The sequence below is a fragment of the Panicum hallii genome, chromosome 3, assembly GCF_002211085.1.
Source record: "Panicum hallii strain FIL2 chromosome 3, PHallii_v3.1, whole genome shotgun sequence".
NCBI classification, from domain to species: domain Eukaryota; kingdom Viridiplantae; phylum Streptophyta; class Magnoliopsida; order Poales; family Poaceae; genus Panicum; species Panicum hallii.
In genome coordinates, this window is record NC_038044.1 from 34820056 (window position 1) to 34833233 (window position 13178).

Here is a 13178-nt window from a genome sequence, read left to right on the forward strand (position 1 = left end):
GCGGGAAGGCAGGGAAGAGGGACAAAAAGGGGCTGGCGATGCTCCTTACCGCAACGCGGAGCTCCTGGGGCACTTGCTCGACGGCGGGAAGCGGCGCGTCGGGCGGCCGAGGTGCGGCGGCGGGCTTGCGCGGCTAGGGTTTGCGAGGTGAGGGCACCTGTTGCGGGTTAAGGGGACCGAGGGCGCGGGGCGGCGGCTTTATAGGGCGACCGAGGGGGCCTCGACGGGCGGGCCCGGGGCGCTGCGCGGGCGGACGCAGCATGCCGCAGCCGGACTCAGGATCGAGCCCGAGTCTGGCTCGAGGTCGGGAATGACCCCGATGGGCGGGGCTCGCCTGGCAGTGAGAGAGAGGAAGGGAGAGGAGAGAGGGGGCGGACTATGCCGCTGGGCCGCGCAGGGGGGCGGGGAAGAAAAAGGCCGGCTGGGCTGGGCTGCGTGGTGAAAAAAAAGAAAGGCCGGCTGGCTGGGCCTTGCGGGAGGAAGAAAAAGAAAGGGGTGGAAGAGAAGGAAATGGGCCGGGCTAAAAGAGAAAGAGAGGGAGAAAAAGAAATGCATCCAATTGCATTTGAATTTGAATTTGAAATTTAAATTCAAAATGGAAGACAAGCAATAAAACAAGCAATAACACAATGCAGTGCGGCATAAAATGCACAAGATCTATATTTTCTTATATTTCTTTTTATGGTCAAGTAAATTACTGTTAATTCACGACAAATGCTCTAAAATCAAAATAATTTGAATAAAACCTTATGGAACCTGAAAAGAATCTAGCAAAATTTATTTAGGTTCCTAATTTGAAAATAAGGGTGTTACACCATCTAGGAAAATAATACAACCACAAAAAACTAATCAGCTCTAATCTTTGCTAATTAATTAGAAACTCTAATTTGTGATAGTCATATTAAAATACCAAGAGAGGAGGTATTGGCAAGGTATAGTCTAGTCCTCTTAGGTAATAAGCTTTGCTACTAGATTCTTTAAGGAGGTTTTATACTTTTATGCTTTGCTTTGACTCAAAATCTTAGTGGACTATCCCTTATTAATTTTATAAAGGTCTTAAAGTGTATCTCTAGCCACTCTTAGCGTGTCTAAGAGGCTAGCTACAGGGTAACATGGAAGAGTTGACTTGTTGATAAAGTGCACGATCTCTACAGGAGTGTAAACCTAATATGTTAGTCGTGCTCGCACTTAATAACATCCTGAACACTCTCATGATAATTAAACTTGTAGATGAATTAAATTATGATTTCTAATTATGCTATGTGCTTATGATCTATGTTTCTAGCATATCTTTTTGTTAATGTGGGATTATACACAATTATACCTTAGTAATCATGTATAAATAAAATATGTCCAACTAAAATTGCTTATCGCAATCAAGTTAGCTTTTTCTTGTGTTAGCCGTTCATATCAATTCACCTACTCATACTTGCGGAGTGACAACCATGAGTGTACATACAATTACCATCCCCTACCTTAAGTTTTATAAGTGTGACTAAAAAATTGTTGTGGAGTATTTTGAAGATGTTGTTGAGTTACAGATGTACGCAATTCCTGATTGATTATCTATAAAGTTTGAAGTATCCATTTTCAGAATAAATTATATATATGTGATAAACTTTAAATTTATCATAATACTATAATGTGTAGAGAATACGACACAAGGTCTAGGGTCATTCCCTATCTATGATGCAATCCAATTTTAGCGTCCATTTTTCTAATGAGCAAATTCAAGTATTCAATTATATTAACTAAAAAAGCTCACTTCAATTAAAAAAGTAAACTCTAAAGTCTTGCAAGTGTGTAGCTCGCCAAAATTTATAATAAACGGTCTTTATTAGGACTAAAAAGCTGTCTATTTGACACACGTAGACAGCTAAATAGACATATTCACAATGGGTTATCTGTATGATATTTAATATATACTCTAGTTGGTGTTGTTTTGTATGGAAGCACGGACCAGAATAGTAAATGAGATAATAGACAGTAATATTTTTTCCATATTTAATAATAGTTATATCAGCTTATTTACCTGGACTAATATAGACCGCTGCAGTTTAACGGTTGTTGTGCTCTTTAGGATGCACGCACGGCATGTCCCGGGCCCGCATTCCAGATCGTGCTCCCCACCCCACCCCTCGCGCCGAGCGAGCCACCCTCGCACGCACCCGGTCGGTCCTACCACCATTTCCTCCTCTTCGCCTCCGGCCGGCTCCCCAAACTTTTTTGCCTCCGCCCCGCGCCCCACCCACCCCCCCCCCGGGCGCCGCGCCCCTCCTCCCCGACGAACACGGCACCACGAGCCCCCACCCGGATTTAGCCATCCTCCCACGGCGGCTGCATTTCTCTCCATTGGTAGGTGGTGGTCGTCGTTCCCGTCAACCCCTCGGCCCTGCGTGCTGATTTCGTCCTCGTTTGTGCTGGTAAGAAGCCCTAAATTGCTAATTTTTTCCCATCTAAGTCTGTAGAACCGTTCCTTTGTCGTGAGGCCTAGAATCCGAATGTTTGCTTATGCGATGACGCCCCGATCCATCCGGTTTCGTCGCGGATTTGTTCGCTGCGTGGTGGATTATTGCAAATGCCAATTTGGTTTCTTATCAGGGCGGTTCAACCGAACCTCTCCATTCCCCAGAACGACTATGTGATGCCAAGCGTGATGCCGAGGGGATGCGGCTGGGCTTGTGCATTCTGCACACTGGTAGTATTGTTGAAGCCCTTGATGATTCGCGAGCTTCTTTCGATGGAGAATGCGAGATGATCAAACCCTTTACTGTTGATACATAAAAATCCGCTTCTACAATCTTGTTCCTAGAATTCATAGGGGTGGGGAAGAACAAAAAGTTAGGGAGCTGCCTTCCCCCCACATCTGATGGCTGTTTTGGGACTCAAATGTCTCATGGATGGGCCTCACCCAGGATTCACTATTATCTTTCACATATTTGAATGTTAGTAAACTGTGATATTGCACGCAACTAATTCCCAGTGCTATGACTCGAATAACCAAAACATGCATTTTTTTTGAAAGGCTGAGAAGCCTTATATCATTTTTGTGACATATTAGAACCACCTAGAGTTTTCTTCGGTCTGATTTATCATGTTCACTTTTGACTTGCTTTACACCCATAACTTTCCTGCCATCTTTCTTTAACTTGATTTGTTTTCCTGTTGCAGTTTGCATACAGTATTTAAATGAAGGCAAATATGGGTACAAAAGCTCGTCCACCGCCAGCTGATGCAGACAAAGGGGAGATTGGTGAAATAGATACAAGGGCTCCTTTTGAATCTGTTAAAGCTGCTGTTAGTTTATTTGGTGAAGTCAAGTTCTCATCTGACAAATCAGCTGCGAGAAAGCCCAAGGCTCCTCAAGCAGAGGTAGTAACTTTTAAGTAATCTTTGATTATTAAATACTGAACATAGCTACACATATGTTTGTGCATGCGTAGTTTTACATAACGTGGGGGATGCTTGATCTGAACTTCGACTTACTTACAACGTTAAAGAAAACAGTCTTATAGTTCTTAAGCCTTCTTTGACGCCAAAAGTACTGGATTCAAAATTTACATCAGGAAATTTTCTGATTAGGTAGTCTCTGACTCCCTCCAAGGGAATATACGTCTAACATAGATATTGTTGGTCTTGTTTGACCCAAGAAGGATCAGATGCTAATTTTCATGTTTGTCTCCATTCATGTCCTATTACTTATGATACACTGTTTGCTTGACACTATTGGCTTTTCTTCTATGGAAATGAAATTCTGCCCCATTGTTGAAAATCATTCTTAATGTTTTAAATGTTGTTTCCATGTAATGGAAAATTAAACCTACTAGATTTTGTTTTCATGTAATGGGAAATTAAACCTACTAAATTTTGACATTTGGGAAATTTCCAAAATTTCCATGGGTAACGTCCAGACGACATTTGGGAAAATTTGACGTTACCCATCCATAACATGTCCACATGTCAGCTTTTTATTTCTATTTGGAAAATCTCTTCTGCTCAACTATAATGATGGCATTGTTTACTCCTGAGGATGGCAATGCATCTCTTTATTTTGTCTATTTAAAGAGTTAAGAGCTTTTCACCTTATAGCCCTTTTTTAAAGTTTGTATATATATATATATATATTCCTATCAGTAATATAACTTTCAGTTTGCCTGCATATATTCTTTTTAACCATCCATTTGATATAAATAGGCCTTCTTGTGGAAAGAATATTGTCTTGCACTCATTTTGCAATGCACAACTTTTGATTGATTATTTATCTTGACTATATTAATAATTTAGTTCATATGGGAATGTTGGCATGTTGCACAGTTGGCGCAGTTGATCACAGCATATCCCTTTTCCTTTTTCTTCAGGACTTCTTTAGTGAACCTCAAGTGCTTATATGAAGCCATACTATAGCTAGTAAATAACAATAGTTGGATTCTTGGATAAATAAGGTTGCAATTTATGTAATTATTTTAACTGAGAACTTTGTTTTAAAATTAAGTTGATTTGTGAGTTATTTTTCTTGTTTTTAAATGGACAATATGACAGGGAACATCAGTTATAAATAGATGCTGAAATTTTTCTCAAATCTGGTGACTTTAAGGAAGCTATGTGTACATGTAGTTTAACATTTAATGAACAGACAGGTATCGATCACATTGCCCAGTGTTGATCACTTGATTGTTAACCAATTAGAGGACCACAAATTTTCTCACTCCACCATCTTTTAACCATGGCAGTTTATCTAATACTACAGTTCGGAGTTAATTGTTTGCCCCTTGACAGTTTTTGTTAATCTTAATTCGAATATATTGTCTTTGAAGATGTACTTCAAGATTACAACAGAACATGTTTTCTCATGCATCTAAACTTCCATGGTTAGAAATGGATTGTTCAATCTGATTTCTCCTTTGTGTTTTGCCCCTCAAGTGTTATAGTCTAATCTTCCAGGCTTTCAATGGGTAGACTTGATCTTTTTGTTGCCTGGTTCTCTAAATATTAAATATTACCCTAATACCTTGTACTTTTGAAATTATATTTGTCACAGAGGGTGTTAGCTAAGGAGACGGAGCTGCACTTGGCCCAGAAAGAGTTGAATAAATACAAGGAACAGCTGAATAATGCTGAGACAACCAGAGTACAGGCCCTCTCTGAGCTTGAGAAAGCTAAAAAAACTGTTGAGGAGCTAATCACCAAGCTGGATGCAATCAACAAGTCTAAAGAGCTAGCCATTCAAGCAACAGAGGATGCAAAGACTCGAACCAAGCAGCTTGAAGGTGGCAGCTCAAATGAAGGTCTTGGCACAGATGGTCCTCTGAAGCAGGAAATGGAAAGTGCAAGGGAGCAGTATGCTGTTGCTTTGGCAGACCTTGATGCAGCAAAACAGGAGCTTAGAAAGCTCAAGAAAGATTTCGAAACCTCATTGGATATGAGGTTGTCTGCTGCTCAGCAGGAAGAGGAATCATTGCACACAACTGAAGCTAACAAGGAAAAAGCTAATCAACTTCGTAGTGAGATTGCAGAAATTCAAGAGTCGCTTATGCACGTTAAGGCAGCTACACAGCAAGCACATGAGGAGGAGGCACAAATCCATGCTGAGAAGGATGTTGCTAGGACCACATACAAACAAGCTTTGGAAGAAACACAGAAGAAGTTGTCATCTTTGAGGAATGATTTTGATCCTGCTGCTTATGAAAGTCTCAAAGAGAAGTTAGACCAAACCAATTCTAAGATTGCATCTATGCAGAAAAAAATAGAAGATGCTCGGGCTCGGGATTTAGAGTCTGTTGCTGTCGTCAGCACAGAGTTGGATGATGCTAAGGAAATGTTGCAGAAAGTAGCAGAGGAGGAAAGTTCTCTTCGGGGTTTAGTCGAATCGCTGAAAGTTGAGTTAGAAGCTGTAAAGCAGGAGCACAATCAGCTCAGAGAGAAGGACACAGAAACTGAATCGATTGTTGGGGATCTACATGTTAAGCTTCAGAAATGCAAGTCTGAGCTTGAGGCAGCTGTAGCTGCTGAGTCCAAAGCAACGTCAGCTTCTGATGACTTGATGTTGGCCCTTCAGCAGCTGTCTTCCGAGTCAAAGAGTGCCCTGCAGGAAGCTGAGATGATGCAGAAGAGTGCGGCAGAGCTAAGAGATGAAGCTGAAAAAGCTCGGGTTGAATTAGCTGAGGCCGAGCAAAAGTTGCAGCTGGCTTTGAAGGAAGCAGAAGAGGCCAAGGCAGCTGAAGCAAGGGCCCTTGATCAGATCAAGGAACTCTCAGATCGAGCAAGTGCTGCACGAGCCTCAACTTCAGAGTCTGCAGCAAATATCACAATCTCAAAAGACGAATTTGATTCTCTAAGCCGAAAGGTCGAGGAGTCAGAGAAACTTAGTGAGATGAAAGTTGCTGCAGCTATGGCTCAAGTGGAAGCCGTCAGAGCCAGTGAGAATGAGGCAATCAAGAAACTGGAAGCTGCCCGCAAGGAGATGGAGGACATGGAATTGGCAACAGAAGAGGCACTGAAGAGGGCAGAGATGGCAGAGGCAGCCAAAAAGGCTGTAGAAGGTGAGCTTAAGAGATGGCGCGAGAAGGAGCAGAAGAAAACTGCAGAGGCGCAGCCTTCCACAGGAGCACAAGAAGTTGCAGGTGCATCTCCACCTGTACAACAGGGTTCTGCCGGGAAAGCGTCTGAGAAGAACGAGGGCCATCAAAGGAATACCAGGACACTACTGAGGAAGAGCTTTATGCTGCCAAACATCACGAGCATGTTCCACAAGAAGAAGAGCCATGCTGGCAGCAGTTCTCCGTCATACCTTCCTGGTGAAAAATCCGTGTAATCTATCTGAAGCTATTGTTTGCTAGTTGAAATTTCCAAACTCGAATGCATGGTCAGATGCTACAATCTGTATAATATGCTTGTAGTTGCTTGCGCCTTGCCGTAAATTACTGACATAATTTTATATATGTACTGTCTGTTTCTTCAACATTTGCTGGACCTCTTATGAGTACATTATACCTCTGTAACTCAGTGTTATATTTGAGCCACAGTATCCTAATCGTTCTAGTTCACAACCTTCCAGACTAGTGTAAGTAGAAGTATCACACTCGTTGAGTTGCTGTGAATTGTTGCATTCAGGAAATGTGATTTCTACATATTGAAAGTGATGTTGGAGTATGTGCCCAATTGGCCATCATATATGTTGAAATATACATCCCAGTGAGTGCACAACTGTTATTCAAAGTGTCAGGCTGTCAGCCAGTCAGGAGTCCGTACAAGTATAGCGCATAATTTGTTGCTTCTGAGCATGCGCAAATTGCAAAATAAAAGAATGCTAAGTTACTTTACGCTTCTTTTATTTACAGGAGCTGCAAAGTAAGCTCACATTCAGATAAAATGTAGGCACAAGGTATTGGGGGTCGGGGTATGTGGTGAAGTCCTTGCTTTTCTGAGGATCCTGCATAAATCAGCTGACAGGATCAACAAAAGTAATGGCCTGCTTCACAAGGGTTCCCCAGAAAACGTATGTTATAGTGCATTTCCTCCAAGTTTCCTGTGAAAATCATATCCACCAAAAATGGGTCGAAAAGATGGGTTTATATAGGAGCTACTTCAAACCCATGCAAAGGAGATCTGTAGTTGATGGAGCATTAAAGTAAATCCATCTACTCAATCCTTTCAAGATTATATTTCACCATCTTCTCAAGGGTACTTCGGAAGTCGCTTCTCGGAAGGCACTGCAGATTTTGGATGGCCAAGTCACCCTTCTCTCTTGCAAGCTCATGTGCCCTCCTTATTCCACCACTTCTATTAACAAGGTCTATTGCAGCAGCTAATGAATCCGTCTCACTGAACTCAGAATCGATAATCGCCCTCAGCTCTGGTTCATCTTGCAAAGCGAAGATGACAGGAGCCGTCAGGTTACCCTTTGCCAAGTCACTTCCTGCTGGTTTGCCAAGTTGCTCAGCTGATTGGGTGAAGTCCAGGATGTCATCGACTACCTGGAAGGAGAGCCCAAGATTCCTGCCATATTCATACATTTGTTCACAAATTGCGGTGCTGACGCCACTGAATATGGCGGCTGACCTTGTGCTTGCTGCTATCAGAGATGCAGTTTTGTAGTAGCTCTTGAGAAGGTAATCGTCAAGGGTGATGTCACAGTCAAACAGAGTGGACGCTTGTTTTATCTCACCACTTGCGAAGTCCTTGATTACCTGTTACAGCACAATGTACGGAAATAAAATCAATTCCAGTCGTAAACAAGGTATGAAAGTGCTCTCAAGTCCTCCATTACCTGACTGATCAGCTTTATAACTTCAATGTTTTCTAGATTTGCAAGGAACCAAGAAGATTGCGCAAACATAAAATCACCAGCAAGTACAGCGACCCGTGTACCATATAGCTGATGAATAGTTTCCTTCCCTGAAAAAGAATCAAGTTTACATTAAACTTTTGGTCAATTGAAACTTGGGCTCTACTGCCCTAATGAACAAGATAGGTGTAACATTGGAAATAAATATTAGGCTGCCAATGTGGTCGGAAGGTTGTTTGTCCTCTTGCAAACCTAGGTTTATGACCTAGGACCCGCTTTAGTGTTCAAAACCTTTCTGAAGTCAATGAAAATAATTCCTTGCTAAAATTTCAAACAAAATGTAAATGATAACATGAAGACTGCAATTTTCTATGATGGTTTTGTTTTATTACAATCACCTTATAGGAATGCGAAAGAAAAATGTAGTAACAGTTGAACTCCCAAAAGGAATCATAATTCCCCAATTAATCCTCCCACTAATATTCGAATGTTTCCAAGAAAAAAGATCAGTCGAAGCAAATGCATGTATAAACTGAAAAGAAAATGAAGAGCAATTTTATTCACAATATTGCTGACATATTTGGACATAACATAACATGTACCTCTTCGCATCCCACTATCATCTATGACATCATCATGTATTAAACTTGCAGTGTGAATCATCTCTATAATCTCTGCCAAGCGTTGATGTTCTGTAGTTAGCTCCCTGGATTCAAGAAAAATAAAGTCTCAGATAATAATTTCAAAACATCCCCTTAAAAACGGTAGGGTTGAAACAAAAACAAAGAGGACTTACGACAAACCAGCTAATTCAGCAGTTGCTCTCGACACCAGAAAAACTAATGCTGGTCTTAATCTCTTCCCACCGGCACCAAAAATTTGTTCAGCCGCAGAAACCAAAACTGGATTTTCTGCACCAACAAGCTATTAAAGTCATGTTAGGTGTTATTATGGCGGCTAGGATCCCAATTTGACAATGTCAAATGTCTTGCCTTATAAAAATAGTGATGCAGTGGAAGAAATTTGGATGAAAAAACGCCAACTACAAGAAGAAACTAACTATTTAAAGCAATTTGCTTTATCTGTTAATCTCCAACAACCCAGCATTCATCAAAATATGGAGTCAATGCATGAAAAAAGATGGGATGGTTTCAAAAGGGACACCATTAAGTAGCCCTTGCTGCCTTTAGTCATTTAGATAATGGATTCCCGTGCACTTTGCAGTAGAGTCCAGGATAACAGGTGCTGACTGGTGCGAAGGAAATAATGTCTATGTCCTTTTGGAGCTTGTTTGCATATTTTCCTGGAGTACCACCTCAATTGTTACAAAAGTTTGCACAAGTCATGTACCATAACTATATTATAGCATATAGTTTATGCCTCCTTATCTTAACTTCACATCATGACTCCCAAGTGCTTAGAGACCCCTCTTTGTTGCCCCCATTGGAAGACACCAATACATCCAGAATCTACAAAGGGGGACATCCATGTTGTGGCGCCAGTGCAGACAGTTGTGACAGTGGAGGCATGGGTACACTCAGACCCTCCTAGAAGCACTCTGCCGCTAGGAATGGTAGAAATTACAAAGTGGTATCATGTAGCATAAAGACCCAATGCATAATTTTCAGAACAAGGTGAGCCGCGCCCCCATTTAGCATAGTTTATGTTCACCCCAGCATGATCTCAAATCCGTAACCTCTCAAAAAAAAAATCAAATATACATGGTTCCTCCCACTGATTCTCTACTTTATTGTCGAAAACTTGCAGAATGTTCTCATTTCTCAACACCAGGGTCCATCATCCCACAACATTTTCCTTTCCCGGTGTAGTAGTTAATACTTCTGTTCGAAATCATTGTTGAAATTAAACTCCTTCAATTTCCTTTCATTGGTGTATTAGGATTTGGAAAGGTGAAAATATATAAACTTTGACACACATCTAGTCAAATTATTATATCCATATTTAATGCATGAAAGTTATATCTAGATTCGTATTTCACAAAACTTTTAATAAGATAATGAATCTATAGCCATCGATGATATATCGTAAGAGACACTGATGGTCAAAGTACACGTCTAAAGACTACTCAAAATCCTAATGCACCTTATTAAAGAGAAATGGAGATAGTACTTGATTTGAGGAACTTAGCAGAACTAAGGCAATGTAGGATGCAACGACCAGTAGTAGAATGGAAAGTAACATTGATAGGATCCTTTGGAACTGATTTGTAGGCAAGACATGCTCAAATTTAACTCCGAATGCAGCCGCAAGCACTAATTAAAATTATTTCAAAGCCAGTATTCCATGACAGGCCTATATCGTTTCAACTGTCAGCTTTACTACAAATGCACTAAAACAAGAAGAATCATAAACGCAATCTTTCCTGAGCATTTGGAGTGAACATAACAAAAAGGGTGCATGTGACAATAGAACAGCAAGAAACTCACTGATTTGAGATTGTTGTTAAGCTTCAGCAAATCTTCCGAGACGACCTCCAAAAGCGAGGACACCGAAGTACGCTCGGAGATGGTCGCCGTGTTAGGAATGGTCGCCGCCGGCACGTCGATCGCAGCAAGACCTGCACAGACATATACAAACCGAAACTCAGCACGAATAATCCAACGCCAGTGCCCTGCTGACAGGACGCAGCTTAGTGGCACCAGAATCCACAGACACGGACCTGGCTGGCTGGGTGAGACCACGAAGCAAACACCTGGAGCGCGCCGCCTGGACGCCGCCCTGCCGCCTGCCCAGCTGCACCGGATGCGCTGTTGGCGGCGGGTGGAGCACGGGCCGGCCGCGGCCGTGGCGTGGCGGGAGAGGTGGGAGGAGGAGGCGAGGGAGGACGACGGCGCCGCCATACTGCTTGGGTGCCGGTGGAGAGTGGCGACAGCAATGCGCAGCCACGGGCGCTTTTGCACTTCTTGGGAGCTTCTGATGACACGCGACGCGGCAGGCGACCACAGGCGGGTGGCGGGCGCGGGACCTGTGGGTGCGTGCCTGGCGGCGTGGCCGAGCTGGCGGCCGTGGCTTTGTATGGTCCGCTCGCCCCTTATCGGCGCCCAAGGGATAGGGGCAACCTGAGCCGTGGATCCGGCCACGTCGGCGCAGTAAGCTGGCGGTGTAAAGGCTGCCTGCGTGGACGGGAAGGACTCTTGTGTGAGTTCGAACTGGACGCGAGCAGTGGAAATGTGAAGTTATGCCTATAAAAAAATAGATATGTGAAGTTATATATTTTCCACTTTCTAGTCATTAAAACTTGCAGTACAAGAAAATAGTGTAATTTCATCGGTTAGAAACCGAAGAAAATAACCCGAAAGCCATCGAAAATAGCTATTTTCGTCGGTCAGCCGACGAAATTAGGCCGACGGAATAAAATCGACGAAAATAAACGTATTTTCGTCGGCAACCGACGAAAATATATCTATTTTCGTCGGCCATATAAGCCGACGAAAATACATCATATTTTCATCGGTTGCGCTGGCCGACGAAAATAATGTAGTTAGTTTCGTCGGCTAAGCTAGCCGACGAAAATACTGGATACGCTCCAGTATTTTCGTCGGCCACGTGGCCGACGAAAATACTGGACGCCTGCTAAAAACAGCTGTATTTTCCATAATTTTCCAGAATTACAAATAACAGTTTTACAGAACAAATAACAGTTAATTAATATAAAAATAGCCATCCATAAGCACAATCATGAAATACATCAGAATTACAAATAAAAGTTAATTAATATAAAAATAGCCATCCATAGACACAATCATAAAATATATCGTCACAGAATCAGATAGGGTGATTTGAGTAACTATTTCCACACACTTCTTTGTCACTGCATGCAACAGAGAACGGAGCTTCTCCGGGTCCATTCTCCCAGACACTTTCACCTCTCCTGTCTCTATTAAAAGATCAGCCCTCTCCACCCCTACAGCACAGGGTTAAATGAAGGGATAAATTCAAGTAACTTAACATCCAGTCCTACAAAAGACATGCACCATGTCGTTGTTGTTGTTTTTTTATTCATTTTGATGAAACTACAGCAGATTTTACGTTCAGCCTGAACTACATATTAAGTAAGAAATCAAAAGGGCAAACACTTTTTTGGCAGCCAAGTAGGTCAGATACAAAAGGAAAGAAGAATTTGCGTACCTTCTGAAAGGCTAATTTCCTTTACCCCATCATTGATCTTCTTGATACAACCATTGCATTGGCAGTGCATGTCAAACTTCAAAACATAAGTCTTTGAACAATCAACCTTGCACTGTTCCTGCTACAGAAATATTGCACTGCACAAAATAATCAGATGCTTGAAGAGAGAATACCTTTCCCATGATCACTTATGCCCTACCTTGAGTTGGCCCTGATAGTTCACGTATCCAGGAAGGCTGTGAGCATAAGTTATACTGAGAGCAAGAGGTGAAGAAATAAGAAAAAAGGTTAGCTCTCCCTGTGGTTGGCCATCACCTTCTTTGAAAGGCTGTACGGATAAATGGAACAGTTATGCCTTCTTCCTAGGGAACACCGACCTTAGGGTCCTGGGTCTTCAAACCTAATCTATATCCACACATACAGAGGGATTGGTAATTGCAAGGATTACAATAATGAATCACCTTTGCCTGAGATTGGATCTGGGAAGTATCGGTAATTGCAATCAGATGAACATTACCATTCCACACCACTTTTAGCGGGTTTGCCTGTGCTCAGATTTGCGCCTTATAACCTTTCTCACCCTTGCATCTTCTCATCACAAAATAAACCAGATAAAGTTAGCTTTTCAGGCTTGTAGGTAGTATCTAACCTGAGAAGTTGCTTCTCTGCAAGCTTTCTAATCTTGTTATTTCCATGGATCTTGCAAGCTGTCAGAAGAGATGACCATATCACATGATTTGCTTCA

At 42.1% G+C, this 13178-nt stretch overlaps 3 protein-coding genes across 3 annotated transcripts; 1 reads left to right on the plus strand and 2 right to left on the minus strand.

Moving 5' to 3' along the window:
- Positions 1–2238: 2238 nt before the first annotated feature.
- LOC112884052 (WEB family protein At5g55860) lies at positions 2239–7053 on the plus strand. The gene is made up of 3 exons (XM_025949365.1): positions 2239–2423; positions 3172–3372; positions 5039–7053. Exons 2-3 carry the CDS (start codon positions 3190–3192, stop codon positions 6809–6811), a joined length of 1956 nt encoding a protein of 651 aa, XP_025805150.1. The 5' UTR covers positions 2239–2423; positions 3172–3189; the 3' UTR covers positions 6812–7053.
- A 129-nt stretch (positions 7054–7182) lies between these two features.
- Positions 7183–11295, minus strand: LOC112884053 (probable solanesyl-diphosphate synthase 3, chloroplastic). The gene is made up of 6 exons (XM_025949366.1): positions 10965–11295; positions 10732–10862; positions 9081–9208; positions 8887–8990; positions 8267–8394; positions 7183–8186 (listed from the first exon to the last, which is right to left on the minus strand). The coding sequence occupies exons 1-6, from the start codon at positions 11143–11145 to the stop codon at positions 7638–7640; spliced, it is 1221 nt and encodes a 406-aa protein (XP_025805151.1). The 5' UTR covers positions 11146–11295; the 3' UTR covers positions 7183–7637.
- Positions 11296–12012: 717 nt separating this feature from the next.
- LOC112885405 lies at positions 12013–12690 on the minus strand. Its single transcript, XM_025951033.1, has 3 exons — positions 12607–12690; positions 12434–12551; positions 12013–12209 (listed from the first exon to the last, which is right to left on the minus strand). Exons 1-3 carry the CDS (start codon positions 12613–12615, stop codon positions 12013–12015), a joined length of 324 nt encoding a protein of 107 aa, XP_025806818.1. The 5' UTR covers positions 12616–12690.
- Between the last annotated feature and the right edge of the window lie 488 nt (positions 12691–13178).